We start from the raw sequence: 27,437 nt of genomic DNA, 5'->3' as shown, positions 1-27,437 counted from the left end.
GGAATGGAGGCCGGAGAAAGATGTCGGATCGGGGCTAGGAAGATGCACAGAGGCGATTCACTCCGAATGGATAGGCGCAGGGTGGTGTGCGAGGAGGTTGGCGAAGACGAAGCGGATGACGCTGGTGGTGGAAGAGGGTTCAGCAGTTGTTGATCGTTGGATCGATGTTGGAGCATCTCGAACACTTGGAAGTGAGTGGGGGTAAGCTTGAGCTCACAGCGCTCCACTACGTGCCGCTGGGAGACCAGGGTTACAACGACCAAGGTATCAGGCCCCACATATCACCGTATCGCCGTACAAAAATGGCGAATACTTGCACTTGATGTTTCTCAATCGGATCGATGTGCAGGTTGGACTGTACTATGCAGAGATTGTTTGAAATAGACCTAGTAGAATATGAATTTGCTATTTGAGAGGGCTAGGTAGGTAGCTAGGTAACGATGAGCATCAGAAATTTGTCCTTCATCAATGTTGCGCTCTTTGGAGGGAATTTACGTCCTAACCGAAGAAGACCTGGGTACGCTGAAATTACTGTAAAGTACAGTCATTTTAGCTTCTGCGTATCGCCAAGCTGAGGGAAGGTCCGTTGAACCTCAAGCCATTGGCCACGTCCTTATTGTCAAGTCCCACCACAGACACCATCGTATTCTCGCAAACCAGCAGCATTCGCCTTGTACGCTCCAGCTATCTCAATCTTGACTGCGAATCCGGTCTGTCAATTCTCTCCCGACCGGCGACCTAAGTAAGGAAGCAGATGTGGCCCGAGACCATCGGCACGCATTCAGCCGACGACTGTCCGTAATTAACTGAGTCCGTACATACATACCGCGCAGCGTCCACCGCCTTCCTTTTTCCCACCGAATGTGCGAAACCTCAGCAGTTCACACGAGACCAACCTGCTCCGGCTCGGTCACTGCAAATAGAGCGCAGTAGGCCATTTTCCCTTCCACGGCCGTCTTCCCCTGCCACACGAGCAGAATCGCATCAATCAGGTTGCGTTCCTGCATCTGGCGCTGTCCACGCGGCTTGCCGCGCTGCTGCTCTCCGCTGGGAATTCTCGTCGCGCGTCTTTGGCGAGCCGAGTCGCGACGCTCTGTTTCCATTGATCCCGACAGAACCTAGCCGTCCATTTCATCTAGCGCGCAACTACCTTGTCTTGAACGTTTTCCTGAATATGTCCGATGCGCCCTGATTGCAGGCCCTGCCCCGCCGCAGCACACGAGCCCGTGGTTGGCTCCTCGAAGCAGCCCGGCCCTCTGAAATAAATTCTACATTTGCCAACAGTAATTTCGACCGCTGTCGTGCCACGGCCTGGTTTCTCGCTAATGGCGACACCGTCGGGTAAGCCATCGCGTTGGCTCTCTAGCGAGGCCCAACTCTGACCATTTCCCGCAATTGATGCTGACATTGTTGCACAGTCGCTGTTCCGCCGGCGCCCCCAGCCTCCGCGGCGGCGTCAAAGGCGACTCCGGCCCCCGTATCTACGGGTGGCTCTCTCCCTCCATCGGATAACCAAGCTACGCCGTCCGTGCAGCCGCCGAGCGGCGACAGCTCAGCACCCGCGGCCGTTCCCGGCCCTACCCCCAGCTTTGGGGTTATCGCCACCGGCGAGTCCAATCCTCAGGATGCGAATAGCGGCCTCTATCGAGATGGCCGAATCCGCGATCCGGTACCTAGCAAGCTCAAGGGGAAAACAGACGGCTCCAAGGGAAATTTCAGTGTCATGCATATGGAGGTCGCCGGAAGAAACGAGCCTACAGAGCGCGATGCTGAGGCCAAGAGGACAAGCGAGAGTACCGAGCTGGCGGCCAAGCTAGCCTTTGAGAATGGCTATGTCTCCCTTCGGAGAAGTCGGTTTATACAAATCTCGCAGGGTCTCCATCCATCACCTGGGTCTTTCGTGCCCGCCCAAACCCCGGCGTCGGCGCCGGGGCCGACGCAGACTCAGTTCGAGCGCACCCGACCCCTGAGTCCCGAGGAAACCAAGGCTGAGCAGGCGCGCTTACTAACCCTCTTACGGAGCTTGCATCCTGTCCTTGTGGTGGACCAGATCTGTAAGGCACTTGCATTCTTTGGCGGCATCCCTGGGGCCCCCCCGCCGGCAAATGGCGGGTTTCCGGAGAGCGCCGAGGCAAATGGCTCGGGTAGCCTTTTCGTCGGCTGGATTGCAGAGATATTCCCCAAACTTGGAGGAAACTCTGGACAGCAGACCTCGGGCCCTAATCGGCAGTTGGTCCCTGAAGTGAGACGCAAGCGTGGCCGGCCGAAGGGAAGCAAATCCAAAACATATCGCAAAGACAAAGGCATCAAAAAGGGATCAATGAAGCCTGCGAATGTGGCTTCGAACGCGGCTTCCAAGGCAGACCAACGTCAGCCCGGGAATGCTCAGGACGACAGCTGGGTTGACGTCGACGACAATGCTATGGAGGTAACTGATGATGTGGATGCCAACGTTATGTTGCTCGCCCGAGCCACGGGCTCACAACCGCAAGAGGCCACGTCTACAACTGCTGCGCCTGGTGCCTCTGCCCGAACGGCATTGCCAGGCGCCCCTGCTGCCAGTGGTACGACAACCGAAGGGGAGCCGATCCGGAGGAAACGAGGCCGGCCCAAAGGTTCCAAGAACAAGCCGAAAGGGTTGGCGGCGCGCTCCGCACAATTATCTGGAGGAGCGCCACAGGCAGGCACTCAGGTTTCCCAGGCCCTTCAGGGACCCTCGCAAGGCAATCAAGTATCCCAGATATCCCAAAGTGCCCAGAGTGCCCAGAGTGCTCAAGCACAAGAAGGATCTGCCGCACCCCAATCCTTTACATCCGTTAACTCGGCAGCGCCAGGATCTGCCAAGAGGCCGGTCGGGAGACCGAAAGGCTCGGGCTCTACACAGAAACAGTCCCAAGGACAATCCAGCGGGATTTCACCGGAATTGCAGCAGCAAAGCGATCCAAGTAGCGTGCAGCCAGCCAACCCATCTACTGTGCAAGTGCAGGCGGCGCCTTCTCAGGCGACGCAGACGGTGCAAGGCTCTCAAGGACAGGTTCTAACGTTACCCACCCCTCCAACGGCCAGCCCGGCCCGAACAAAAGCTGTTAGCAACACGGGGCAGAAGCGGAAGAGAAAGGGCGTGAAAGAGGCCGAGCATTCCCAACCCGATGTGAATAACCAACATAACCCTTCGTCTTCGTCCCCCCAGGTGAACAATCTTACCTTACCTACGCCACCGAACAATTCAAGGCCATTTCCTCCCGAGCCCACTGGAGCAGCCGGACCTCCTCCCCCCAAACGTCAGCGGAAGGGCAAAGAGCCAAGATTGTCAGGCCAGCAGGGAGATGAAAATACATTGTCTACCGCCACTGGAGGATCTGCAAATGCTCCGGCTGCTGTTACAGTATCCCTAGACTCAGTGCCGAATCCCAGCCCTAGATCAGCCCCAGCACCTCCACCTGCAGAGGCTCGTAAGCCGGAATCCACTCTAGTTCCTTCTTCAGTCCCTGTCGATCCGCAGGTGTCCATAGACTCGCCCCAGCCGAGCCACTTTGAGGTACAGTCTCCAACGATGGAGAACTACGAAGCGCAGTTGCAAGCTCAGTTGGAGCAGCAGGCCGAGGTTGAGCCGCAGGCGATGGCATCTCAAAATCGGCCGGACCCGGCGCATCTCATGGCAACTCACGCACCACAACAGCAACAGCAGCAGCAGAAATATAGCCAACCACACCACCACCACCCCAGGCAGCAGCAGCAGCAGCACCATGCTTCCACTGCCCACAGCCAATCTCCCAAGCAGCAGCAGCTAAACTCACAGGGAACAGGGAGCCCATCGATCAGTCAGCAACAAGCCAGGAACTCTCAAGTTCATTATAGTTCAAACCGTGCTTCGGGCTCCCAATACCAACACCAGCAGCAGCAGCAGCCACAGCGAAGCCAGCAAAACTATGTGTCTCCGCAAACAGAGCACACGCAACCGCAGCAGCAGTTCTCAGGAGGACAGCAGGCTGCTCAAAGCACGCAGGTTCCCTCTACCCAGCAGTATTCCACAAGTACCCGCCAGTCGCAGGCGTATACTTCGAAGCCACAATCCTATACGCCAAGCCAGCAGCAATTCTCAAGCGGCCAGCAACAGCTCGCCCAGCAACAGCGCTATCAAGCTCAGCTAGCTACCACTTCGGCGGGTAGCACATCGTATGCACCGCCTCAGTCTTCGCAGTTTGGGACATCTGCAAGCAATAGTTACAGCGCTGAAGGTAACTATCGCACCGCGGGTACGTCCCTCAGCACCACTTCGTACGGCCAACGAAACCAGCCTGCCGCAACGTCCGTCGCCGCCTCCCTTCGGGCTACCAGCACGCACGGCTTGCCACACCACACTCCGTCCTTTGGCACTTCCGCCGGTGCTCTACAGCAACAGCAACAACGCTCTGGCAGTGTAAATAACCAGACGACGCAAAGTATGCAAGGCTTGGCCGGTGTGCAGACGTTTGGCGGGAACGCTGCTACTTCCGAATGGAGCCTCTTTGATGCCGGCCAACTGGATACGTCAAGCCACCAAGGAGCAATGGGCCTAGCCAACGCAAACTACGGCGTCGGCGCTGCCGGCGTGCGAGCGGCATCCAACCCGGGCTCTGCATTCGCCTCATCCGCTCTTGGTGCCTTTGATACTTCCGGCCTGAGTGATAGCGATCGATATTATGGGGTTGGTCGGAGATGAAACAAAAATAGTGGTGTGATGTTGAATTAGGGGAAAATATTTGTTCTACTTGATCGGGTTCCTCAAGGGTTTTGGTGATGAATTGTGTGTGTGTCTCTGGGAACTGGCAGCGTTGTCCTTTCATATCTCCTTTTGAACCTCTTATCTGGGTCATCATGCTATGCCAGTCGTGCTCGGGAAGGTATTTTTTGTAACGCTTTTCCCGGAGAGAGAAAACGGGTACTTTTCGTCTTTGGAGTGGTGGCATCAACCCTTCGGTATTTCTTCTAGGCGGGCTACGACAGATCTGACTTTGTCCTGGCGAGCTGGGTGGTATGTAGTGCTAAGCACCCAATGACTCTTTCCCACGGGCTCCTGGTATCCATGTATGGAAGAGGCTTTTGGCGGCCGGTAAGACTGGCATGTCAGAGTCCAACTGCCCGAGTATGATACAAGACATGCATGCTGCGCACCATATAAATCTCATAATCTAGCAGTAATCAGTGTCAGCCTGGCCAGTGTCATCACAAAGCCACCTGTAAACTGCAACTAGCGGTCTGTTTGACACAATGCCTTGAATTAGAGGATAGGAAATAGTGTTGTTATAATCTATCGCGGCTACCCCAGCCTAGCCACGTTGACCAAAGGGTATTTCGTCCGGCATCCGGCAGCAGGGAATCCTTCCAATCCAAAAAGACGTCCTGTGGCGCAGTAATGGTTTCTCCGACTACCACTATGCCATCAATGCGATGCAGCAGATCCCAAGACGGGGTACAAGAGTAAGGTAAGAAAGAAGATAGGTTTCCAAGACCTAAGAATACAAGACCAGATTGATGAAACCCTAGACAGAACACCTGCCCCCTACAGCTTTGAGAAGCCGGGGAGTACAAACACAGGAGGAAAAAAGGCCCATTTAACCCAAGCGCGCCATGCTGATCTCTTGCCAGAGACACCCATACATGTCGGATGAGAATACAACAAAACTCAAGAGCCAGAACGCCTGTAAATGCATTTTGGTTCGGGAAAGCCAAGATTCGGTTTCGACAAAGGAAGGAGTTATTGGTGCACTCCAACGACAAAGCTGTCATAGCCTCGTGACAGACTGTAATGAATTGATAAAATTGAATGTCGTGTGACACTTAGTTTTGGTAAAGTGGATGTGGATTCGGTGACGCCTATTTTCTGGCCTCGCGGTAGGAGTAGAGGGACGTTTGATGTCGAGGAAACATTAATATCAAATGGACTTGTAGGCAGAATCGCTTGCCTCACTCGAGAGGGTCCTCCTCGATGGCGTCTAGATTAGGTCGTACCGAGTCAGGCGCAACCGTGCCGTACAACCACTGGTCTTCGTCCTCGTAGCCATCCTCGCGGATCAATTCGGTGAAAATCTGGGCGTTCCGGCGAATGTCTGACGGCCGCTCCACAATCTTCCGGTCCAAGATCATTGCCTCGGCGGTTTCCATCCAAATCTTTTGGAGCGCCGGCAGATCGGGCAGGAGTAATTTGGCCTCCTCCTTGTCCAACGGACCCATAGGCATACCGGCTGCTAGACTGGTGCCAAAAACTAGGTTCTCGGGCTGCTTTTCGTGGACGATATTCGAACTGCTCGAGTTCCTCGAGACTGAGTTGGTCTCATGCGTGCTGGTCTTCCCTACAGCGATGGAAGATTTCTTGCGCTTCAAGCTCAACATGCCCCGCCGCTTCTTCGTTTCCAACTCGATCGGATCTTGCGTGAGAGAAGCATACCAACTGTCCACGGCTGCTCTCCGCGTGTTGTAGCCCTTGACTTCCCATATCCTCTCCACCTGCCGCAAGCCCCCAATGCAAAGCATTGCAACATGCACCTCGTCAGGCGGTTTCTCCCGCAGGTAGCCTCTCAATGATCGCTCCACTCGGCCGACGTAGGACGGGGGACGGAGGCGTCTGCAAAAGGATGACATTACGAGGGGAAATGCCTCGTGGACCCGAAGCAGGGTTCGGTCGTCATACATGTTCAAGATCTCGGTTTCGATGGGGTTAGCAGTGTACGGTGTCCTGAGCAGCCCGTTTCCGTCGTGCTCGTTGAGATACTTCAAATGAAGTTTTCGGTATGTTTCAAAAAAGTGGAAAATGGTGAAGAGCACCGGTATAAGACGCCGTCTCATCCGTTCCCTTTGTGGTGCGAACTCGCGCTTCTTCTCTTCGGTGTTCATGAGGAACAGCTCCTTGGATATCCATTCGCACATCAGGTACGACAGTTTCGCGGCCACGTGTAGCCGATGCCAGATTCCGCAGAGATAGTGAAAATTCAGCGGGACGCCCTGGGGAGCTGGGTAAAGTCGCTTGGCATACGCAGGCACGTGGTGATCGAGGTGGTAGCGAGTAATCGGTGCCTCGTTTAGCGAGACGAGAGCATGGAGAGCCCTCGACGCCAACCGCAGGTTCAGCACATCCGACAGCGGAAGTGACGCAATGATTTCCACCTGCAGCTCGTTTGGAAGAGCAGCAAAAAGAATATCAAATGGTACCCTTTATGAAACGGTTAGTTGGATGGTCACGAAGATAGGGCCTTTTAGAGCGGAATCTCACCTCCTTTTGGCTGTTGGCAGCTCAGGAAGTTCGGTCACGACCTCATCTATAGGCGGAGGATGCTTGCTGTGAAACTTGTTCCTTAGGAATCCGAAACCCTTCTTCTCGGAGCGCCTCTGGTCATTCTGTTTGACGGGTGATTTCTCGGGCTGCAATAGATCTGCCCCTCGGAGAGGTAATATGAATTCAGACTGGGCCAAGGCGGCCCCTGCCGATGTGGCGTTCGCCTGGGACTGGCTGGCGGCTTGTGACTGATGGAGCTTTTCCAGGTACCGTTTGGACCCGAACTCCGTGATGTGTGGCGGCTCCATGATGTCTGGCTGCAGGGCGACGAGGTCGCCGGGGAGCCTAAATTAGGGTGGGCAAGACAAAAGACGCAACCGGCCTGCAGAAGCCCCCCAACACTGCGCTCCCCGTTTTAGCGCAACAGCGCCGTCGAGAACCAAAAACTGTCGATATCGGCAGGGAAGAATCGCAGCGCAATCATGTTGGGAGCATCTGTGCTAAGGGCGGCGGCTAGGGCGGAGGCTCGGGTAACTCTTGATCAGCAAGACAATTCGCGATACCGACGACCGCAGTTGACCCGATTCCTTAGTAGGCCGTGAAAGCACGCAGCGACGGATGCGGGCCACGAGCCCTTTGACTCCCTCTTCTCGGTCGCTCGTACCGCAGGCGCTTTCTCTCCTCGACTGTCTCGTGTCGACTCGCTGCACGAGGCAGAGAGAAGGTTGAGCGACTCGTCCTCGGTCTGCCTTCGTCGACGACGATGTGATGGCGCGTAGACGGTCGGCAGCCAAGTCAATCGGGCACCGGCGCTGTCAAGATTCAAAGACTCGAGAATTACGGGACGCGCCGGACTGGTTGATCGACGAGTGGAAAGAGTGGCCGGGTGAGCCGGGACGGGACACGGAAGAACTAGACTCAAGGACCTGTTATGCAGGGGTGGGGGAGTCGTATCCCAAGGGGGAGAAAAATCAAATGAAATCCAAAAAAGACAAAAAGCACAGGAGGAGGAGGCAAATGATGGACGTTCTCTGCCGTGTACCGGAATCAACGGAATGGCTAGGCAGTGAGAGGGCCGAAACGGAGCCGTGCAGACATACGGCCGAGAAAATCTAATGTGTCGCGGGCGGTAGAATTGGTGGTTGACAATCGCGCTGCGCCCTCTCGGGCAGTCAGGGAAGAGATGTGGATGGTGAAGGTTTGGCTATGCAGCGAGGATTCGAGACGGGCAATAGGGCCATGGATAGGCCATGGATGGCAGGCCACGGCGGTTTGGCCGGCGTAATAGTGGAGAGGTGCTGGAGCCGGGTCAGAGACAGGAGCGACGGACGGCAAACCGGTCCAAATGCCTGCGAACCGAATACTTCTTGTCTGTGGAGCAAAGGCGGGGGACATGGAGTAGCCTGCTAACAATTACTTTTTCCACGTAGCGGGCGGACCAGAGAGGGTGGGGGTGAGGGTCTCCCAGCCTGGACGACTGTTGGCGTTTCATTGAGTGATGCGCCCCCAAGATGCTGAGCTAGGCTCCCCGTCCCAATCGGGCCTGTTCAGTGCTGGCTCCCTGTCTTGGGTAGCAAGTGCGCCACTGTGTGTAAGGGATACGAGGCTGGAATAAGGCCAGATAGCTCGCTCCCTTTGGTCGGCCCGATATTTACTGAACCTTCTGCTGAGATTCTGCGCCTATCGCAGCGGCCCGTCAAACAGTCTCTAGCAACGTAAAGGTAGCACTACTCTTCGCTACCTGGCTTGGCTGCAGGGCCGAGAAGCACGTCGTAATTTAGCCGTAGCCAATGAAGCAGATGCAAAATCACCGAGAACGGGGAAGCCTCGGACCACTCAAGAGTCAACACCTAGCGAAGGGAGATCGGCCCTAACTACAAGAAAACCAACCCTCCTGCCACACGGCGACAGCGACAGCGACAGCGATGGTCGAGAGCCGCGCGATGCTCTGAAGCAGCAACGATTTGAATCGCCATTGCCGCTCATGGATGGGAAACAAAACAGGAGGCTACGCAGGTACTGTACTGTACATACAATGTGCTGCGTGTATACAATTCATACGTTAAAGTAAGGTTGGACTGATCTAGATCTCGATTCCTAAGGTAAATCTTTCTCAATTTCCCTTTTCGCTGTCTTACCTCTTCCTCTCATCTCATTCTGTTCGGTTCCATCTCCTCAATCCTGGCTGTTTCTTTTGTTGTTGATCGATCTTGCCCGACAGTCCGATGACAAGTCGGTGCGGGCAGCCTGCTCTGGCCGACCTTCTTGTTGGCTGACGGTCCGCCGATCATTACTGCGATGTTTCATGTCACCATCAGAGACAAAGTACCACCGGAGAAGAGAATTTGTGCTACATCACCCCTAAGCGGTACATACACTCGATACAGCACTTCCAGGACGCTCATCCTGTGTGGGGCAGGGTAAGACATACAGCTCTACAGTACAGAAGGAAAACGGCCTATACGTGTAGGCATCGTATCGTGGGGGGAGAACGAAGTGAAGATGCAGCGGATGTGCCCGCACCACCTCATCAGCGCTCAGGGCCAGGGCGACCTGGGAGGGAGGGTGCCGAGAAAGGGCAATGCAACCGGGCCGGCCGATAGTTTTAGGACCCTCTGATCGGCAGTTGGGTCGTGCTCATTCGGAATCACAGCAGGTGTGTGACGTGAGCTACACGTACACGTACAACTGCTAAACGGTCTTTCTACCAGGATTCTTTTGCCTGCCTCAATGGCCGCGATCATCACACAACTAGTAACTACGGTATTCAGGATGCTGTAACTACCGCGTACAAGTCCTACCCAACGAAAGCAGGGGAAGGAGCCCACACACTCAGCACTGCGGGCGCACCGACAGTAACGTTGGATGGCTTCAGAGTCGGGTAAAAGCACAGAGCACACGGAGTCACGGCCTCACGGTGTCGTATGTTCTTCCCGACAGGGTTACGGCCATGCATCCTTCTTAACACAGGTCCTTCGTGATGCACAGTCGATGTCGATTGGAGACACTCATTGTCCAGGACGGGACATGAATCTATATGGGGTTGCAATTTAGCCGTAGGCCGTTGAGACTTCGAAGCAAAGCTGACCTGTCACGGCGCTTCTTCGGCAGCTCTTTCGTTGCTTTTCCCATCTTATCGCTCTGGCGTCGGTGATTGGGCGTTTGCTGGCGCCTCTCTATTCGGCCATCTGCCATCACCGTGTGCTTGACAAGAAGGACCACTCTTTTCCGTGTTCCGAGAGGTCGGGTTCGGCCGAGACATGTTGCGTCGACAGTCGTTCAAAAACCGCCACCCCTCCCATCTCCCTCGAACGTCATGATTGATCGGCTTAGAATGCCACTGAGAGAGCTTGCTCCTACAACCTGACAGCTTTCAACTCATCGTCTCTGATCCGCGATGGCACAAAGCGATACAAAATGGAATCAGCTGACATCTCAAGGCGGGACACGGTTGCACGCCGTTCGGCGAACTATCGCATCGCCGTCTCGACACTACAGTCAACCTTGGTTGGGTCAAGGGACATTGTGCCCAACCATTTGAATACCTAGAAAAGATCAGCTTGGCGCCTGACATTCGGTCAGCGGCCCAAGGTACCACCTACCTTAGTTAGGTGCGAGCATACAACATTGCAGTTGATGGCACGATGCCTTTGGGGGATTCAGGTGGGCGAGAGTACACTTACATACAACGGCCGGTCCTGTTCCTTTCCCACTTCAAGTCCTTTGGCACTGCCACCGACCCAGGAAATATCGGTACTACTTGGCACGAGAAAGAGATGCGCTCGGCACTGACGATGTTGCAGGAGCGGAACGGTGGAGTCCTTCGGAGCGGCCTTGGAACGGCCCGTGCAAGCCGTTTCTATCCCGTGTCCGCTCGGCCTAGTGATTCCACGAGGTCGGGTGTCCCCGGCCCGGCGCAGGCGGGGTTTACGGTTTACCTGACCACACTGCCAGGTCACACCGCCTATGGTCTCACCATGCATTCAAAGCCGAATCGATGCTGATAAAGTCAGGCATCGCAAGGCCTTACGCCCTCCGGTTCGCCTTCTTCCCTCCCGCCGATGCCTGCCTAGACCGGCTCGTCCAACAATGACCTCTGTCGCACGCCTTGTCCGAGTGAGCTTGGTAGGACACAAACATCCGAACACATCCCTACACACCCCCGCACTCACGGCTACATATTGTCCACGGCTTAGGCTCGCGGTGCCAGCTAAGGAGAGCTTTTTTGGCGCGGTAAGTCCTGGCGATAGTTGACCAGCGGCGTTGGCGAGTCATGAGCAGTTCGAACTGAATGCAGAACATGCTCGCGCACAACTGTCAACCTGACGGACAAAGCGCCAGGCCGATCACTGCTGGCGCGGCTCGCTGATTGCTTGATACCAAGCGACATGGGGTCACCTATTTTTGGAAGCTTTGATGGCGCTAGTTCTGTACCCCTCATTGCGATTCTCCCTGACACCTTCCAGCAAAATGCGGGCTTGCCATGACATGGAAGTCGCGACATCCAAAGTACCTAACCTGAGTATGCCTGGCTGTCATTCTGTCAGTCTGGCTCTCTGCCTGCTTGTCCGCCTAAGGTAAAATATGTCATGACTGGAAAGAGCTATAGGATCAACCTGATATCTACACACAGACAGGTTTAATGTTATTTCAAAATCATGGACAAGCTGCATCGGCACGACATAATTGTATGGCGTCCCAAACAGTGCGTTACCACTACGACATTGCGCCGGTGTGTAATCGTTAGGTAGGCCCCTTGCTCCCGCGCCAGTCCCGAGCGTCGACGCATGCTACTCCCCTCTTGTGCCCTTGGCTACCAAGAAGAAGCCTTATCCCATCATGGACGATGGCGCCCATTTGGTCAGCCAACTGTGACCCCGGGCCCTGGTCTTGTGGGGAAAACCTGACCCAGTCGTGATCTTCGCGGGGCTCTTTGCGAGAGAGAGAGAGAGAGAGAGAGGACGGTTTACCCTAACGTTATGCTGCTCTTTCCAGCTTTACTTCAACAGCCAGGAGAAGCACCTTCCGCCCCGCCCCAGTTCAAGTTCTGCCCTGAACAGGCTCACCCAGGCTACTGGAATAGCTAGGTGATTTAGCAATACTTAAGCTTTCCTCTCTGTTCGTGGTTTATCCGCCCTCCCCCCTCCTTGTTCCAAGCCGCGATAAATCAGTTGCGCAGTTGCTCTGTCGTGAGTCGGCGACAGCTCGCGCTCTCAGCCTTGCTTGTATCGCGCATGAGTGCTCCAACCATAAGAGGGCCCGCCCAATTCTCCAAATCGCCTCGCGCAACCCGTTCTCGGATATATGAGTCCCGCCGCGGCGGGCGTGCATTTTCCATATTAGCCACCGTCCGGGTAACTACTGTACCATTCTTCGCTACCTACCCTCTTTGCCATGTCTCTCCCAGCCAGGCAGTTAGACTGACCGACCGACCGACCGACTGACCGACTGGATAGGCAGGAGGGCACACTGGCAACCTACCCGCCGGTGCTGCGACTTTATTCAGGTGTCCAATCCCGTCTTGATCCTCGGTTGCGTCGAACCGGTCGGTCCCGACCTGCCAGTGACCCGTCAGCCTCTTAGCCCGCTCTGCTTTGCGGCCGCATCTAACGGCGACAGAAACCGCCCCGCCCCTTCTCCCCCGCCTACAGGAAGCAAGCCATTGAAACGGTTCGGAGGCTGACACATTACAACGTCCGTTGCACGCATCTGCTGCGGCGCCTCGATACCGCTCCGCTGGGAGGCTCAACAACCCTGACCTTGGTTCGGTAGCTTTGCCGCCACCCCGGACCACCAGCTGGCGAACCTCGGTCAGTCTGTCACTCGCCGAGTTCGAGCCGGGCCGTTCCGTCGCCGCTACCAACCGGGCAGACACCACCGACCAAGACCGCGGCTCCCGGTTTCCGCTGCCCGCGTTCTTGGACCTGTTGACAGTGGTTTTACACACATTTTATACATACATACATACATATAGTGTTATATTGCCTCCGCGTATGCGCTTTCCCTCCAACTCACCATGATCTTGGCCGACAACTCGAATAACGCTCCGGGGACGGGTGAGCCGCCGGAACCGGAACCGTTGGACGTGGTCGAGCCGCCTACCTCACCATCCTCGGGCCTGGCTCTGTCTCGCTTTGAGTTCGAGACGGGTAAGGGCAACGAGGGCACCAAGATCCTTATGGTTGAGTGGAACAGCTCATCAGCTCGGAAGCAAGAAGGAGGCGCGACCGCGGGCGTGGACAATGGTGAGGGCGATGGCGATGGCGACTGGGAGGTGTCATGGGAAGGCAAGACGGCGGCGCTCGGGATCCGCGAGGTGGACACGGATACAACCAGCGGCGGCAGCCTGCGCCGCGTGTATTTCTTGCTGCCTCCCGGGGCGCCCATCCCCGCGCTCGTCACCATCACATACAAGGGTGCCGGCGGCAGCATCCGGGGCAAGAGCGGGACGACGATCTTGCGCACGCAGCCGATGCCCGCCATCTTTCCCGCCGAACTGACGGGCAAGCAAGAAGCCGGCCGGCGCGGCGTGCTCCACACGGTGTGGGCCAAGAAGCGGCTGGTGGAGCTGCAGGCCGAGATCGCGGCGGAAATGAGGGAGAACGGCGAGAGTGTGGGGCTTGAGATGGCGCTGCAGGAGCGCCAGTGGATCGTCGACCAGTTTGGCCTCGGGTCCGAGGCTGGTGAAGTCGGCGTCGTCCCCAAGCCGACAAAACTACACATCCCTCTGGGCGGGCCCATCAGCCCGACATCTCCGAGGAGTCCGATAGGAGGGAAGCTGGGAGAGAAGCTCAAGGGCCTCAAGCTCGCGACGAGCCCAGCAGAGCTAGCCGCTGCTAGTCAAGGTACGTGAGGACAAACACACACACACACACACACACACACACACACACATACATGCCGGGTTGCTGCATTTATATGCCTGGCGGTGACTATGCGGGAGGTGCCATCCTGCATGTTGTAAGAGGAGGGGAATAGAGTGACAGTTGGCAGAATGGGGGCTGGGAAGGATTGCAACGTTGCAGTGTCAACATAGATGCGATGACTAACTAACGTTGCTCACTCACATACAGCAGCCAGAAGCCCCCAACCACAGACGCAGCATCCGTTGGTGACATCACAGCCGCCCGCGGGTGGCTCCGACGTAACCTCCGTCTCACCGCGTGCCGGCTTTGGTGCGCTGAGTTTACAACCCGTGTCTGGGGGTGTGGGTGTTGGTTCACTGGACGCCATTGTCGGCAGCAGCATGGCATCGGCCACAACCACCCTGAAAGCGGGTGCCGACGACACAACAGAGGAGGACTTGTTTGCTCTCCCGATGAGCCCGCGTAGCCCGGAGATGAAGAGGAGCCCGTTCAGTATCCTATAGATTGTGCCCCAAGATTCCCACTTGCGGGCAACCGCGACAACTGGCTTCGGGCGTCTCACCACCAACGGCAGTCGATGAACCCCAGCTCGAGTCCTGCTTGTGCCGGCACTTAGCAGGGTACGGGACAATGCAAACACGCAAAGAGCGCTGGATTCCCGGTTAGACCAAACGACCGTTGGTGAAGGGGTCAATATACACCTATGAGGTGGTGGATTCAAAACTTTCGGCGCGAAGAGGCTGTAGTTGATACCTTTCAATTAGCTGATGAGCACCTGTTACCCCCATGGCCTATGGAGACCCTCGCTTCCTGCGGATACCTGACCTTCTTCGGTATTCCGTCTACCGTCCGTGCTGTTACTCGCCTTGCTGTAGCCTAGCTCATGTGCTCCGCACACGGTAACCATGCTTGCTGGAGCATCTCGTAAGCCCTATCACTTCTTGTTCTTCCTCGCAGACATCGCCCGTGATTCTCTTTCACAATGATGAATCTTGACTATATCTTCCCCCCCACCAAACTCCTCACGTCACCTCCAACCCCCGACCCGGCCCTCATCCCACCTCTCCTTCCTCGCCTGCCGCAGGTAATACACCTTCCTGGCCTCCCTGTACCTCCTGATCCACTCGGAAACCTCCCTCTCGGTGGCCAGCGCCCCGTCCCCTTCGCCCTCTAAAAAGCTCTCTTCGAGCGCCCGGCACACGGCCTCCTGCTCCTGCACGCCCTGCGCGAGGCGCTGGTACAGGCTGGCCGGCGCAAAGGGCGACAGCGCGTGGTCCATGGCGGACTGTTTGGCGCGCCACTGCCTCTCCAGCGCGTGTGTCGCGAGCAGCTGGCCCTGCGCCGCCTCGCGCTGTTGCTGCATGCGCGCTTCGAGCCGCGCCAGGGATGCCGCCCGCTCCATGTTCTCCGCCAGCGCGGACTGTAGCACTTCGTGAGACTGCCGTAGCGATGGGTGCGCCGTCCGTGGGGCGTGGGTTAGAGCTGAGAGAGTGGCGGTGTCCGAGAGGATCTCGGCTAGGTCTTGTTTTCTGTGTTTTCCGGCTTAGCCTTTGTCCGTTCGAAAAACAACAATGGGATGAGTGTTACTAGTAGCGTACGATTTATCTTGCAGGAACGCAGGCAGCCATTGGTCTCCGGGGTCCTCGATGATCTGGTTCTGGGTCGGTTGCGCTGACTGGCCGGCGGCGGCGGCGGCACGCTCCTCGGCCGAGAGTGCCACGTCGGCCAGTTCGCCTGCGATTGCTTCTGGCAGAGGTGGAGGGCGGGGCGGCTCCAGGGACGCGGGCGTGCTCATCCGGCTTACATCGTGGCTCCCTGGCGGTTTCGGAGGCGGCGCGGGCGGGGTGTGGGAGTACATGGTTTGCTCTTGTTGCTGCCTTTTCCTCTCTTCTGTGAATTAATCTAGAGCTCCTTGTTGCTCGGGAATGTGCGCACGCTTTACTGTTGCCAGGTGTTTGGCGAGACTATGATGTTCGAGGTGAGATGTTGTCGATGTTCGAAGCCGTACAATTAAATGGTGGGGTTAAGATCAACAGCAACAGAAGGAGGGGCAGCCACTCTGTAGGTATCGGTACTACCTAGGTACATACAGTACATAGAAGAGTAGGATAGTGGTATGAACTTGGCAGACGACATCTTAGGCACATAGCAAGACAGTATCGAAGGGATGGAGAGGCAGCTCAACTTAACAATGCAAGGTAGCTTGACTCCTTGACTTACCTCGTAGCACTGTACAATACATCTCCATCAGCCCAAGGTATTGGATTGCCCACCCATCAACACAGACAACATCATCGCTGCCCCCTTACGCTACTTTACTTCCCTCGTAATGCACACAGCAGGACAGGAAATCTACTCGGTAAACCGCCAGTCTTTTCCATTTTCCTCGTTGGACTACCGATAAGAAGCAACTGCTAAGTCTGGCCAATGCCATCAATCTACTCCACCACCCACCAACAACCACCCAGGCTAGCTATCCATCACCGAACACGGCTGTCATACAACCTACGAGTCAAGCTGGACATAATTGGCCGGGAACAGACCGGACGCGCCGTTGTAATGACCAAACCACCAGTCCTCGTCCGGGAACTCCAAGTTCGTGATCTTGGCGCCCTCGGGGAAGCTCAGTTCTGCCGTCTCTGTTAGCCACATCCATCAGGTGCCTCAGCTAGTACGAGGGAAAACAAGGGGTACTGTACCATTGTCCTCTGCAGCTTCGTAGTCAAACTGCGCAGTCGCCGTGGCCCCGCCCGCTGCCGCTGGTTCGGGCTCAGCATGCGATTCCGGCGCGGGCGCAGGCGGCGGGGGCTCATGGCTGGCGGCCGGAGCCGCTGCGTCATCGTCTTCACTGACCACTTCGACGTAGTTGCTCGGGAAAAGACCGCTCTCGCCCCGCGCGTTGGTTCCCATCCACCAGTCTTCGTCCACCATCTCAATGTTTGTGACGTATTCACCCTCGCGGAGCTCAATCTCGTTGTCTTCGGCCTTTTCGTAATCGTATTGAACCAAGGCCTTCAAACCACCGCTCGCGCCGGCTCCCTGATCCGTACCGTGACCGACGGCTTCGCTGGCAACCGCCGCGACGGCGGCAGCAGCAGCCCTTGGATCATGAGCCTCTCGCTCAGCGGGGAGCTCCTCTTCCCTCGGCAGCTCCTCCGGAACCGGCACCGGCCTGAGTGGTAGCTTCTCGGCTGCGGGCTCGATTTCGGGCACCGTGCTGCGGGCAACTGGCACTGCAACACGAATGGGAGACGACTCGCGCTCCTCGTAGTTGCGGGATGGAACGACAGGCGGCTCCTCTGCTTCTTCCTCTTCCTCTTCCTGGTTGGTGGCAGCCGGTCGAGACGGGAGACCAGGGAGGGCAAAACCACCAGCGGGCCGGCTACCCATCGGCGGGGACGGCGGGGATTGCTCCCGCTCACTGTGGGCAGGGGCTTCAGGGGCGGACCGAGCGGTGCTGCCCATGGGCGTTGCGCCCTTGAATCGGTCGCGGAGAGCTGAGACACCTCCCGAACCGGCCGACTGCTGTTCGGGTTCGGGCTCGGGTTCAGACCGCTCAGTTGCCCCTGTCTTCTGCGCCTCCACGCCTCCCCGGCCAAAAGCAGGCGTCTGTACGGGAGCCCAGCTCTTGCCCGAGTAGCCGCTCTTCCACTCACTACCACTTTTTTGGGCTGTGACAGGTGACGCTACTGGGGGCGACGCAGGAGTGCTAGTGGCACCGCCCTGTTTCGCTTTCTTTTCAGCCCACAGCTGAGCTGGAGTCTTGCCGCCTTGGTCAGCAAACGTCCTGCTGGCGGAGCCAACCGGCGGTGGTGCCGGGGTTGACGGAACACCAAAACCGAGCCCAACAGGCGTGGGGGCTTTTGTTCCAGTGAAGGGAGTAGCGCCAAACTTTTTTGCAACCTTTGGCTTGGGGAGCTCCGTGAGACGCTCCGACTGGGTGAAGGCTGCACTGCGCTCTGCGAGGCTCTTTGGTGCTGCTGCTGCTTCCTCCTCCTTGGGCTCGGCCGGGCGCTGCGCTCTTGCCCGGATGGCGGCAATATCCACCTTGCCCACAGGCTCGTAGGCGCCTTTTACCACAGTCGGGCGTTCATCCTCCTTGGCCTGCGCCCTGAGGGCAGCAATATCCACCTGGCCCACTGGCTGATACCCGCCTTTGACAACATCGCTCGGCCGGTCGTCTGGTTTGGATGTCCCGTTGTATCTTGAGTCATCATTGTTCTTCCTCAAGCTCGCAATATCAACCTTTGTGGGCTTGTATGCTGGCGCAACCTTCTCAAGCTCAGTGCGCGTAACGGGGGGTGCATCCGCACCCCAGCCGTCCTCGTCAACATTGTCTTGTCTCCGAGTGCGGGCGGCAACAATTGGGTTGAAGGAGCTCCCGGAGCTAGACGTTGTTGGAGTGAAGACGGGCTTCTTGGCGACCAGGGGTGGCGCCGCTGTGGGCGTGGGGGCAGAACCCCCAGCTGTATACTTGGCTCCTGACGCATCGGCAACCTTTCGCACAATATCTTCGGGGGCAAGATCGGCATCGGAGCGCGCTGTAATTTGAACGTGATAGCCATGAAGCACCTTGGAAACTGCCGCAGTATGGCTGGTAAAGTACCCCTTGGTACGCTCAGGAACACCGCCGCCGCACCAAGCGATGAGAACGTTCTTGGGAAGACCGGTATTTGGGTCCTTGACTCTGACGAAAGCGAACTGAATGCGGCCTTCGTTGAACTCTTCGGTGAGCTCAGCGAGTTCACCCTCTGTTGGCCAGATTAGAATCAGCTTGGAATTTGCATTTGCAACAAGGGCAACCCGGGATGGTTCGGGACGGGAGACCCGGCATTGTCGCACTCACCCCCAGTGGTCTCGACCTTCAGAATGCTCTCCTTTGCACCCGTGTTTTGGAAGGCATTCATAAGCGGCGCCTGCACCGTAAAAAGAGCCCAGCGGGCCGCTGTGGGAGAGGTTGACGAGAGGGCGGGGCCATTGATGACGCCTTGGTAGCTGCTCTTGATCGATGGCCCGTTTATTGAGAGATTGAGCGACGCCATTGCACCAGTGGCTCTGGATCGCTCCTTGCAAGTTGTATATCCCGCAGTGATCTAAGGGGGAAAAGGCGGCGGTTGCAGTGTTGATGTTTTGTAGAGCAGGTCTGCGGATGTGGAAGCCAAGAACATGGAAGGGAGCTTGCAAGCGAACGTCAATGAGGCTGTGCCTCGCTTGAGCCTGGTCACCAAAGAGCTCAGGAAAAAAGGTACTTTGACTACGCCACAGTACGCGTATTGAGGGTGTATTGTAATTTACATACAGTACATTACCAGTACCGTACGGAGTACAGCCCTGTGGAGCTCGTGGCTGCGCTGAGTGGTTGAAGAGTTCACAGGCCAGGCGACATCAGGCATCAACAGAGAACAACTCCACAGCGCTCAAGAACTCTTTGTACATTGTTCAACACCTCGATCAGAGACTTGCCCGCGCCCGCCGACACTTTGAGCATTATGTACTTGGACCTCATTCAAGACTCCAAGCTATATATCATCGCAAAATGCAAACTCCTCCGCTGAGCCTTAGCTGGGCCAATACCGCTCTTCGAAGAGTCAGTCGCCAAGACCCCTCGCCATCTCTGAGGTGACCTTAGAGGTCCATGCAGCATTCGCAACAGTCGGCGCAGCATTCGCAGCCTTCCTCACATACGAAGCAACAGCACAGCGCGGCTAGACAGCCCTTGAGGCAACCGTCGCCGCCGCTCTTGCTCTGCCGGGGAGGCTGCTGCTGGTACTGCATTGGGGCCTGGGGCGGATAGTAGCCCTGGGGCTGGTTCGGCGGAGGCGGGCCATAAGACTATAGAATGGTGCAACAGTCAGGACAGTGGTCTTCTTTTTAGGGATTCGCCAATGCCCTGGATGCTTACAGGTTGGGGATATTGTGGGTAAGCTTGGCCCGGCTGGGCGTGGCCGTGTCCGTGTGGCGGGCCTTGCTGATAATACTCCTGGGCCGACATTGCGTGTAACCTGCTACCGGGTCTGGGAAGAAGTGAAGATGTCGGACCGAAGCACGCCCGAGTGTTGGATGAATGTGAGCGGTACAAGTACCTATTGCTAGCAAGGTAAGGTAATGCGGTAGTAGTGAATAGTTTCAGATTTTGTGAGCAGGCGGTGTTGCCTCAATATGTGTCGGGTGTGACGGCGCAATGCACAACCTTGGAAGCTGGAAGCACTCGTGAAAACGTCCTGAGTCTTTTGTCCGACTTCTCCGGTAGGTGGGTACACTATTGCACCGAGCTACGGCAATCTACTGGGTTTAACAAGCCCAAGGTAGCAGGATTGTTGAACATAAGTCAGGCAAGTACTCTCATAGCGAGTGCATCAAACATTGTATCTGAATTACCTCTTCTAAAGTCAACTCTTGGTTACCAAACCGTCAGGTGCTAAGGTACCTAGATGCCTCGTCATGGTAAGTGCACACTTCTCCACCATTGGCACCATAAATGGTCGGTTAGCACAGAGGTTGTATGTACATAACACAAGTACATACACACAAGTTTCCATATATCCAATGTCTTTGACCTCTCGACCAAGACTTCAGGAAACGACATCTGCAGGATTGAGATATCGCTAAACAGCCTTACTGAGGCTTACTCAAAGCTTTGATCAGGGGACGACGGTATCAGGACGGTTCGGCATTGTATTTGATGTAGGTACGAGGGTACCTCGAAGATCGATTGGGAACTGGAAAGTCGAGAAATGACGCAACAGCCAGATGCCAATCAGAATCCACACCCCACCATCTGCGGGGTCATCCGCCATCGGCCCACGGAGGCGTTTGTAAAGTTCATGGAGGGTGTTTGAAGAAAATAAAACCATCGGCGAAGGGTTCTGCCTCATCTCCTTCCATATCAACACTCTAGTGTCCCCGCCTTTCTCGTCCCTTTCACACATCGCTGTCAAAGAACCTATCTGAAGTTGCACAGATTATTCCTACCTTCCAGAAAGCACAAAGTTCTGGCCTCATCCATCCTCGGACCAGCACTGTTCTTCTTCGAGTAAACCGGAGCCCCTGCACCTCGCAATGTCGGCTATCAAGGAGATCACCAGCGTCGAAAGCTGGGAGGAACATGTCGCATCGCTGCCGCCCTCGACACTTTTAATCGTCTCGTTCCACGCCCCATGGGCAGCGCCTTGCGCGCAGATGGCGAACGTCCTTTCGACCCTAGCGAGCGAATACCCGGTATCCGAGCCGCCCTCCACCTCATGGGTATCCATCAACGCCGAGGAGTTGCCAGACATCAGCGAGGCCTACAACGTGACGGCTGTTCCGTTTCTTGTGCTCATCCGAGGTGGGAAGGTCCTCGAGACAGTCAGCGGGAGTAGCGCGGTCAAGGTCCGGAATGCGATCGAGAGCCACGCGAGCAAAACGGGAGTAGTAGCCACGGCCGATACGGGCGCCGCTGTCACGACTGGCAACGCCGGGGGCGAAATTGAGACCGAAGACCCAGAGAAGAAGAAGGAAGAGCTTTTTAAGCGTCTCGGCGATCTGGTCAAGGCCGCGCCGGTCATGCTATTCATGAAGGGCACGCCCAGTGAGCCAAAGTGCGGCTTCTCCAGGCAGCTTGTGGGAATCCTGCGAGAGAATGCAGTCAAGTACGGCTTTTTCAATATCCTAGCCGATGACGAAGTTCGGCAGGGCCTGAAGGAATTTGCCGACTGGCCAACATATCCACAGCTTTGGGTTAACGGGGAGCTTGTCGGCGGGCTTGATATCGTGAGTCGTTTCTCGTTCCCGCTATTACTGATGCCGGTACGCTGACAATACTACAGGTCAAAGAAGAACTAAGCAACGACCCTGATTTCCTGAAGCCCTTCAGCGTCAAAGCTAACGGAGATGTCTCCGCTGCGGCATCGTGAAACACCCTGGGCCATAAAAGCTAACAGAAGTCACCGTGTCGCCATTTTGAAGGGGACTTTACGCTTCAGGTTGTATCTACCTACGTTTGGTCGTGGTCGTCGCACCCGCCAATTCCCCGACTGATCGACCGGATAACGAAACACTTGCTCGTCGGCTATCAAAGTCTGATGGCTCTTTCCTGTAGATCTATATCGCTACTGGGTGCAAGTTGGGTGGTGGGCAGTCGAGATGGACGTGGATGGTTGAGGAGGCTTGAATCCAAGTTGCGGGAGCTGTCATATGCGGCGTGAGATGCTAGGGGAGTTCCCGTGGATGCTAAATGTGTATGGTTATCAATGACCTGGCGAGGTGGTGATTCACTCGAGAACATGTCTTGATAGAGTTGGACACAAAATACCCGAGTGTGCATCCTGAATCCCTAATGGTATGACGGTTGACCTACTAACTACACCACTGGGCCGGTTAGCCTACTGCTGCGTGCATGGGCATTGCCGTGTATGTGGTCTCATGGGGAAATCCAACATGTACGAAGGCGCATATGTCTACCACTAGGTAGCTCCCTGATGTTCCCGTCTCCTCCTACAGATAGATAGTGCTAGTGATCGATTGACTCGGTTCCCAATACGGCGGCGTCCTGCTACCTACCGCCATTGAGGGCAGCCGCCCCGATATTACTTCCAGATTGGCGCTATGTGTATAGGTACTGTTGCATGTACGAACGGATACCTTATCCAATGTGAAGTTCTCATTGTAACTATGTTCCACGTTGTATCCGTAAGTCAGTTGCTGGCTGTACTGTCAAGCACAAGTTTGGCCCCCACCAAAGCGTTAACTGTGCCCCGCACAGCCAAGGGTGGGGCGGTAAGTTCCATTGTGCTTGGGCACTGAGGAGCTTGCACTGGCTGTTCGCCATCACACAGCAACCCCTTGTCGTTCCCTAAGGTATGTACCTCTGGTCCTTTGGGCGATCCCCCCAATCCCATGACCAGGAGCGTGTAGAACCAAGCGGCACTGCAAGTTTGATCGTCTAAAACCAAATCGAAATATGCGAAGTTATATATTGTATTCGTATCTGGTCGACTACCTCACCTGAGCGTGGGACAAACCCAAGCGGACACAGCGGAAGGCGGGGATTTACTCTCAACGACCTTGATCAAACACGGCACGAAAAGGTCCCAAACCTCCCTCGAACGCTGACGCCAGGAGCCGTTTAGGTATATCGTCTGAGTCATCATCCTGCGCCGCGCGTTTCCGGAGACTCTCCCGCTCCCGTAGAAACCCGCGGTGCATCTCTACGTATTCTATATTCTTTGTCTTACGCGACGTCTTCCCATCTCCCATCTTTTTCCCATCAGGCAGCGGCCCGCTACGCATCCCCACATCGCAGCCCCGGACCCGCCCCCGACGACAATTGGCGCCCCTACTGTAGCAAGCCACCGGATCAGAGTCAAGCGCCCTGCAGCCGTATTGCACGTCGCACCGACTACCTTACACTACATAGCGACTAGCCGCCAGCCATGACGCCAACGCCACCATCGGCCACCGTCTCGTCAACGGGTCGGTCGCCCGAACCGCAATATCGAGTCGTCCGCAAGAGGAACAGAGTGCCACTCAGTTGCTATCCTTGCCGTACAAGAAAGTAAGCCGCTCCAATGCATGCTCTGTGTGCTCTTGTCTTGCCATCACAGGTCGGCCTGCTAATGCTGTGATGCTCAGATTGTAAGTTGGCGACTCCTCCCTATCCAGCCTAGGTTCTCGCCTCCCGTCGTTCGTTCCTTGTGGCATAACCTAACAGGCGCACGCCAGAAAATGTGACAGGTCTCATCCGTGCAGCAATTGCACCAAGCGCGAAGGCGCCGACACACTAAATTGCTCCTACGCTACTCCGGTATCCCGCAGGAAGAACCAGGGCCAGGCCGATCCCACCCCCGATGACATGCAAAATCGTATTGACAGGCTGGAAGGCCTAGTCCTGTCTCTGATGCACGGAGGCGCAAACATCGACATATCGTCGGGCGGAGTATCCTCCAGCTCTGGCGGCGTTAGGACCAACTCATCTCCTTCCGCCGCCGAAAGCAGTCCCTTAGTGGCCAAGGTTGACGGGCCAGACGACGGTATGATGCAGGAAGACGACGACAGCGACACCGACAGCGGCTTGGCCAAATCCCTAGGCGTCCTGAAGGTAGATCCGGTGAAGTCCAAGCATGTATACCTCGGAGAGGAACATTGGCACACAATCCTGCTTGACATTGCCGAGGTCAAGAACTACTTTGCAAACCACAAGAAGGAAGTGGAGAAAACTTATGAGAGGGTCAGGCTCACCAAGCCTCCTACGGCCAAGGACCCGCCAATCTTGTTGATGGGCGCAACTCCTGCATCCGAGGTCGAGCTCAGGGCAGAGCTGCCGCCAAAATCGACCGTCTTGACGCTGTGCGCGAGGTACTTCAACTCAATGGATAATGCTGCCACCATGATTATCCACCAGCCGACATTCTACCAACAGCTTCGCAACCACTGGCAAGATCCGTCCAAGACGCCCATTATGTGGCTGGCCGTGCTCTATTCGGTCCTTTGTTTGGCAATGATGAGTTACCAGAAAGTAGGAGACGAGCCGTCCGAGTGGAAAGGGCGGACAGCAGAGCTGGCCGATGAATACCGGCTGCGGACGGTGCAGTGCTTGATTGCTGGTGACTACACAAAACCGGGCGCGTATACGGTCGAGGCCATGATCCTTTACTCTTTTGCCGAATACTCGTCTCGCTGGGACGCCGAGTTGGGCCTGTGGATAATTATCGCCATGACTGTGAGAACTGCGCTTCGAATGGGCTATCATCGAGACGCCAAATGGTTCCCTACACTGTCTCCATTTCAAGCCGTATGTCCCCTCATCTCTTTTCCCTTCTTCTCTCCATGCCTTCTTTCTTTCCTGGATTGCTTGCTTAGAACGCTCTTCTGACCTTCACCCGAACGGTAGGAGATGAGGAGGAGAACTTGGGCGTTTCTGAGGCTGTCTGATGTGCTCTTCTCGAATCAAGTATCACTCCCCAGCATGATCTCCGAGAACGACTGCGACACAGAATTGCCTCGCAACATCTTCGACGATGACTTTGGCCCAGACACACAGGTCCTCCCACCGTCAAAACCCCTCACCGAGCCGACGCCCATTAGCTACATGCTCTTCAAGGTCAAGCTGTGCCTTGAATTGGGCACTATTCTTCAGGTTACAGGCAGGGTCAAGAATCAGGCACACTATGACGAGATCCTTCGGTTTGATGCCAAGCTGCGCGACATCCGCGCCGAGCTCCCCCCTCACCTGAAGATGCTGCCGCTGGAATCCTCTACCGAGTCAGCCACCCTTACCGTCACGCGCTTCAGCATTGATATTCTCTACCTGAAGGTTGTTTGCGTGCTGCACAGGAAATACATACCGCGAGCGCGAAACAACCCCAGATACGCCCACTCGAGGCGCGCCGCCATCGAGGCGTCCTTGGAGATGCTGCGACATCTGGTGACGCTCCACCGCGAGTCACAACCTGGTGGGCGGCTAGAGTCAATGCAGTGGTACGTCACGTCGGTGGCGACCAAGGACTTCCTTCTTCCTGCGATGCTCATTGCGCTCGACCTGCATTTTGACAATGCTCAACGATCCGGGACACGAGGTGGCTCGCAAGGACCCCCTTTCTGGAGCCCGGAAATGCATCAGGAGATGATTAACAGCCTTGACCTGACAACAGAGATATGGAAGGGGCTAGCCGACGTCTCGGTAGAGGCGTTCAAGGCTTCTAAGGTGCTTGAGATCATGTTGACCAAGATCAAGAGCTCCAATAGCCCCAGTGCCTCGGATAGCTCTCCCGATGTAGCAATGAGGAACGGCGTCTTCGGTGCCAATGACTCGCCGGAACTCAGATCGGAGCACTCAGCAGCCATGGGGCTGGGCATGCTCTCCAACGGTGCGATGCCACTCACTGCGGCCGCATTCCATTTGGCGAGGACACCGGTCGGCTCGGCGTACTCCGGAGTCGACTTGACACGCCCGAGGCAAGATAGCGGTATGGGTGCGAGCATCACAACGAGCACAAGCACCGGTTCAGGAACCGGCGTATCGTCTGATTTCTCGGGCGCAGTGCTGGGCTATGACGGCGGACAGTCTCCGCTAAGCATGTTTGGAAACATGGCGAGCGGTAACATGGACTATGCGGCTAACCTAGACTGGGTATGGGACAGCTAGCCTTTCCCCTCCCGCAAGCTATTGGCTGTGTTCTTACTGACAATGCTGTGTTCAAGGATTCGTTCGAGAACTATACGCAGACGGCACACTGGGGCGCCGAGTCGTTCCTGTTCTTTTCCGGCAACACGGATCCATCGCAGCAGCAAGCGCCACTGGATAACAGTCTATTCCCTTACGGCCAAGACCCGACGGGGACTAGCTGAAGGAGGAGCAGTGGACGAATGAGGACAGGGAAAGGTCCAGCTGCCGGTAATCGGATAAAGACCTCATGTTTTGGATGATGGAGTATCAACACAAACAAGGCAACAATGTAGGGAGCGGGGCTTGACATTGGGCGTGAACGATATTGGTTTGCTTCTCTCTGGTAGTGTATATCGAATACCCCTCCTCTCCAAGCCGCAAGTTGAGTAGAGGTAAAGTGCCGCCTTGGGCTTTTCAATCATCCTCCACACATCGTCTGTCTATGTCCAAGTCATGGCGAGACGGTCGAATATCACGGCAAGGTTAGGGGATGCTCTACAGGCCGAAATACCACGGGCCGAGCATGACTGCCGTGTAGGTGAGGCTCAGAGTAGCCAACTGATGGCAAGGCAACTTCCCTCAGTCAACGTCGGTTCTTGACATCGAAGTAATCCCATCCGCTCCCTCTAGCCTTGCACTGAGCATACAGAATTCCCAGGGCCAGCAGGTGATTGAAAACAAATGCAAACTGGCTCACCGGGCCTCAATATTTTTTTTTCGTTTCAAATATCAACAAATTAAGGCGTGGTGGCAGAGTGGTCTAATGCGCAAGACTAGAAATCTTGTTCCTTCGGGAGCGTCTGTTCGAATCAGGCCCACGTCGAGATATTTTTGTTGATATTTTTTGCCCTCTATCCCTTCTGTCCGCAATGGGAGCCCACTCAGCCCAGTATCATCTTCGCAAAGGCAGTGGGAGGTGTGATCCTGCGGTGGCTGTTGAATAGTGGCATGCGGTTCCTGAATGGAGGTGGAGGTGAAGTCCAACAACAGCAACAGCAACCATCAGCGAAAGCAGAAGCAATACATTGCGGTAGGGTCCAAGGCTGTACATGGTATAGGCCTCGCCGCATCAACGAGAATGTGTATCAGTGCGGGACAATCTGGCTTGAAGAAGCTTGACCGGCTACCTGTTCTAGAAGCTCCCACCGGAAAGGGGGTATCTCAAGATCATCCC

At 55.9% G+C, this 27,437-nt stretch overlaps 10 protein-coding genes and 1 non-coding gene across 11 annotated transcripts; 5 read left to right on the top strand and 6 right to left on the bottom strand.

Moving 5' to 3' along the window:
• Positions 1–1,325: 1,325 nt before the first annotated feature.
• N656DRAFT_846974 (uncharacterized protein) lies at positions 1,326–4,702 on the top strand (the record flags this gene model as incomplete). Its single annotated transcript, XM_064819250.1, has 2 exons — positions 1,326–1,341; positions 1,419–4,702. 2 exons carry the CDS (start codon positions 1,326–1,328, stop codon positions 4,700–4,702), a joined length of 3,300 nt encoding a protein of 1,099 aa, XP_064668154.1.
• Positions 4,703–4,992: 290 nt separating this feature from the next.
• On the bottom strand, positions 4,993–5,857 carry N656DRAFT_214020 (uncharacterized protein). Its single transcript, XM_064808913.1, has one exon. The coding sequence runs from the start codon at positions 5,767–5,769 to the stop codon at positions 5,284–5,286; it is 486 nt and encodes a 161-aa protein (XP_064668153.1). The 5' UTR covers positions 5,770–5,857; the 3' UTR covers positions 4,993–5,283.
• Positions 5,858–5,946: 89 nt separating this feature from the next.
• N656DRAFT_770241 (uncharacterized protein) lies at positions 5,947–7,560 on the bottom strand (the record flags this gene model as incomplete). The annotated part of the gene is made up of 2 exons (XM_064813760.1): positions 5,947–7,189; positions 7,250–7,560. The coding sequence occupies 2 exons, from the start codon at positions 7,558–7,560 to the stop codon at positions 5,947–5,949; spliced, it is 1,554 nt and encodes a 517-aa protein (XP_064668152.1).
• A 2,750-nt stretch (positions 7,561–10,310) lies between these two features.
• N656DRAFT_214312 (uncharacterized protein) lies at positions 10,311–11,348 on the bottom strand. Its single transcript, XM_064808914.1, has 2 exons — positions 10,940–11,348; positions 10,311–10,797 (listed from the first exon to the last, which is right to left on the bottom strand). Exons 1-2 carry the CDS (start codon positions 11,233–11,235, stop codon positions 10,626–10,628), a joined length of 468 nt encoding a protein of 155 aa, XP_064668151.1. The 5' UTR covers positions 11,236–11,348; the 3' UTR covers positions 10,311–10,625.
• A 1,977-nt stretch (positions 11,349–13,325) lies between these two features.
• Positions 13,326–14,621, top strand: N656DRAFT_689841 (uncharacterized protein; the record flags this gene model as incomplete). The annotated part of the gene is made up of 2 exons (XM_064810640.1): positions 13,326–14,101; positions 14,336–14,621. Coding segments are annotated over 2 exons (1,062 nt in total), but the record flags the coding sequence as incomplete, so codon positions are not given.
• Positions 14,622–14,768: 147 nt separating this feature from the next.
• On the bottom strand, positions 14,769–16,290 carry N656DRAFT_781818 (uncharacterized protein). The gene is made up of 2 exons (XM_064815652.1): positions 15,717–16,290; positions 14,769–15,647 (listed from the first exon to the last, which is right to left on the bottom strand). The coding sequence occupies exons 1-2, from the start codon at positions 15,974–15,976 to the stop codon at positions 15,146–15,148; spliced, it is 762 nt and encodes a 253-aa protein (XP_064668149.1). The 5' UTR covers positions 15,977–16,290; the 3' UTR covers positions 14,769–15,145.
• Positions 16,291–16,308: 18 nt separating this feature from the next.
• On the bottom strand, positions 16,309–19,310 carry N656DRAFT_781817 (uncharacterized protein). Its single transcript, XM_064815651.1, has 3 exons — positions 18,965–19,310; positions 16,818–18,869; positions 16,309–16,748 (listed from the first exon to the last, which is right to left on the bottom strand). Exons 1-3 carry the CDS (start codon positions 19,158–19,160, stop codon positions 16,624–16,626), a joined length of 2,373 nt encoding a protein of 790 aa, XP_064668148.1. The 5' UTR covers positions 19,161–19,310; the 3' UTR covers positions 16,309–16,623.
• Positions 19,311–19,743: 433 nt separating this feature from the next.
• On the bottom strand, positions 19,744–20,110 carry N656DRAFT_800084 (uncharacterized protein; the record flags this gene model as incomplete). The annotated part of the gene is made up of 2 exons (XM_064817965.1): positions 19,744–19,950; positions 20,021–20,110. The coding sequence occupies 2 exons, from the start codon at positions 20,108–20,110 to the stop codon at positions 19,744–19,746; spliced, it is 297 nt and encodes a 98-aa protein (XP_064668147.1).
• Positions 20,111–21,177: 1,067 nt separating this feature from the next.
• Positions 21,178–22,013, top strand: N656DRAFT_713871 (glutaredoxin; the record flags this gene model as incomplete). Its single annotated transcript, XM_064811925.1, has 2 exons — positions 21,178–21,870; positions 21,927–22,013. 2 exons carry the CDS (start codon positions 21,178–21,180, stop codon positions 22,011–22,013), a joined length of 780 nt encoding a protein of 259 aa, XP_064668146.1.
• A 1,518-nt stretch (positions 22,014–23,531) lies between these two features.
• N656DRAFT_757562 (uncharacterized protein) lies at positions 23,532–26,445 on the top strand (the record flags this gene model as incomplete). Its single annotated transcript, XM_064813150.1, is given in 4 exon segments — positions 23,532–23,653; positions 23,821–24,889; positions 24,989–26,227; positions 26,239–26,445. The coding sequence occupies 4 exon segments, from the start codon at positions 23,532–23,534 to the stop codon at positions 26,443–26,445; spliced, it is 2,637 nt and encodes an 878-aa protein (XP_064668145.1).
• A 559-nt stretch (positions 26,446–27,004) lies between these two features.
• N656DRAFT_t107 lies at positions 27,005–27,086 on the top strand. The gene has a single exon. It is a non-coding gene; the product is annotated as a tRNA-Ser (tRNA).
• The last annotated feature ends 351 nt before the right edge of the window (positions 27,087–27,437 follow it).

Source organism: Canariomyces notabilis, assembly GCF_033297395.1.
Source record: "Canariomyces notabilis strain CBS 508.74 unplaced genomic scaffold N656scaffold_19, whole genome shotgun sequence".
Classification (NCBI taxonomy): Eukaryota; Fungi; Ascomycota; class Sordariomycetes; order Sordariales; family Chaetomiaceae; genus Canariomyces; species Canariomyces notabilis.
The sequence above is the reverse complement of the archived record's forward strand: the minus strand, read 5'-3'. Positions and strand labels throughout refer to the sequence as shown.

Coding starts and splice junctions, on each gene's coding strand:
- N656DRAFT_781818 (XM_064815652.1), bottom strand. CDS start 15,976: ATGTACTCCCACACCCCGCCCGCGCCGCCTCCGAAACCGCCAGGGAGC. Junction 15,648..15,716: donor GCGTTCCTGCAAGATAAATC/GTACGCTACTAG, acceptor CGGAAAACACAG/AAAACAAGACCTAGCCGAGA.
- N656DRAFT_214312 (XM_064808914.1), bottom strand. CDS start 11,235: ATGCATGGTGAGACCATAGGCGGTGTGACCTGGCAGTGTGGTCAGGTA. Junction 10,798..10,939: donor AAGGAACAGGACCGGCCGTT/GTATGTAAGTGT, acceptor GATCTTTTCTAG/GTATTCAAATGGTTGGGCAC.
- N656DRAFT_214020 (XM_064808913.1), bottom strand. CDS start 5,769: ATGACAGCTTTGTCGTTGGAGTGCACCAATAACTCCTTCCTTTGTCGA.
- N656DRAFT_781817 (XM_064815651.1), bottom strand. CDS start 19,160: ATGGCGTCGCTCAATCTCTCAATAAACGGGCCATCGATCAAGAGCAGC. Junction 18,870..18,964: donor GAAGGTCGAGACCACTGGGG/GTGAGTGCGACA, acceptor TCTGGCCAACAG/AGGGTGAACTCGCTGAGCTC. Junction 16,749..16,817: donor CGAAGCTGCAGAGGACAATG/GTACAGTACCCC, acceptor CAGAGACGGCAG/AACTGAGCTTCCCCGAGGGC.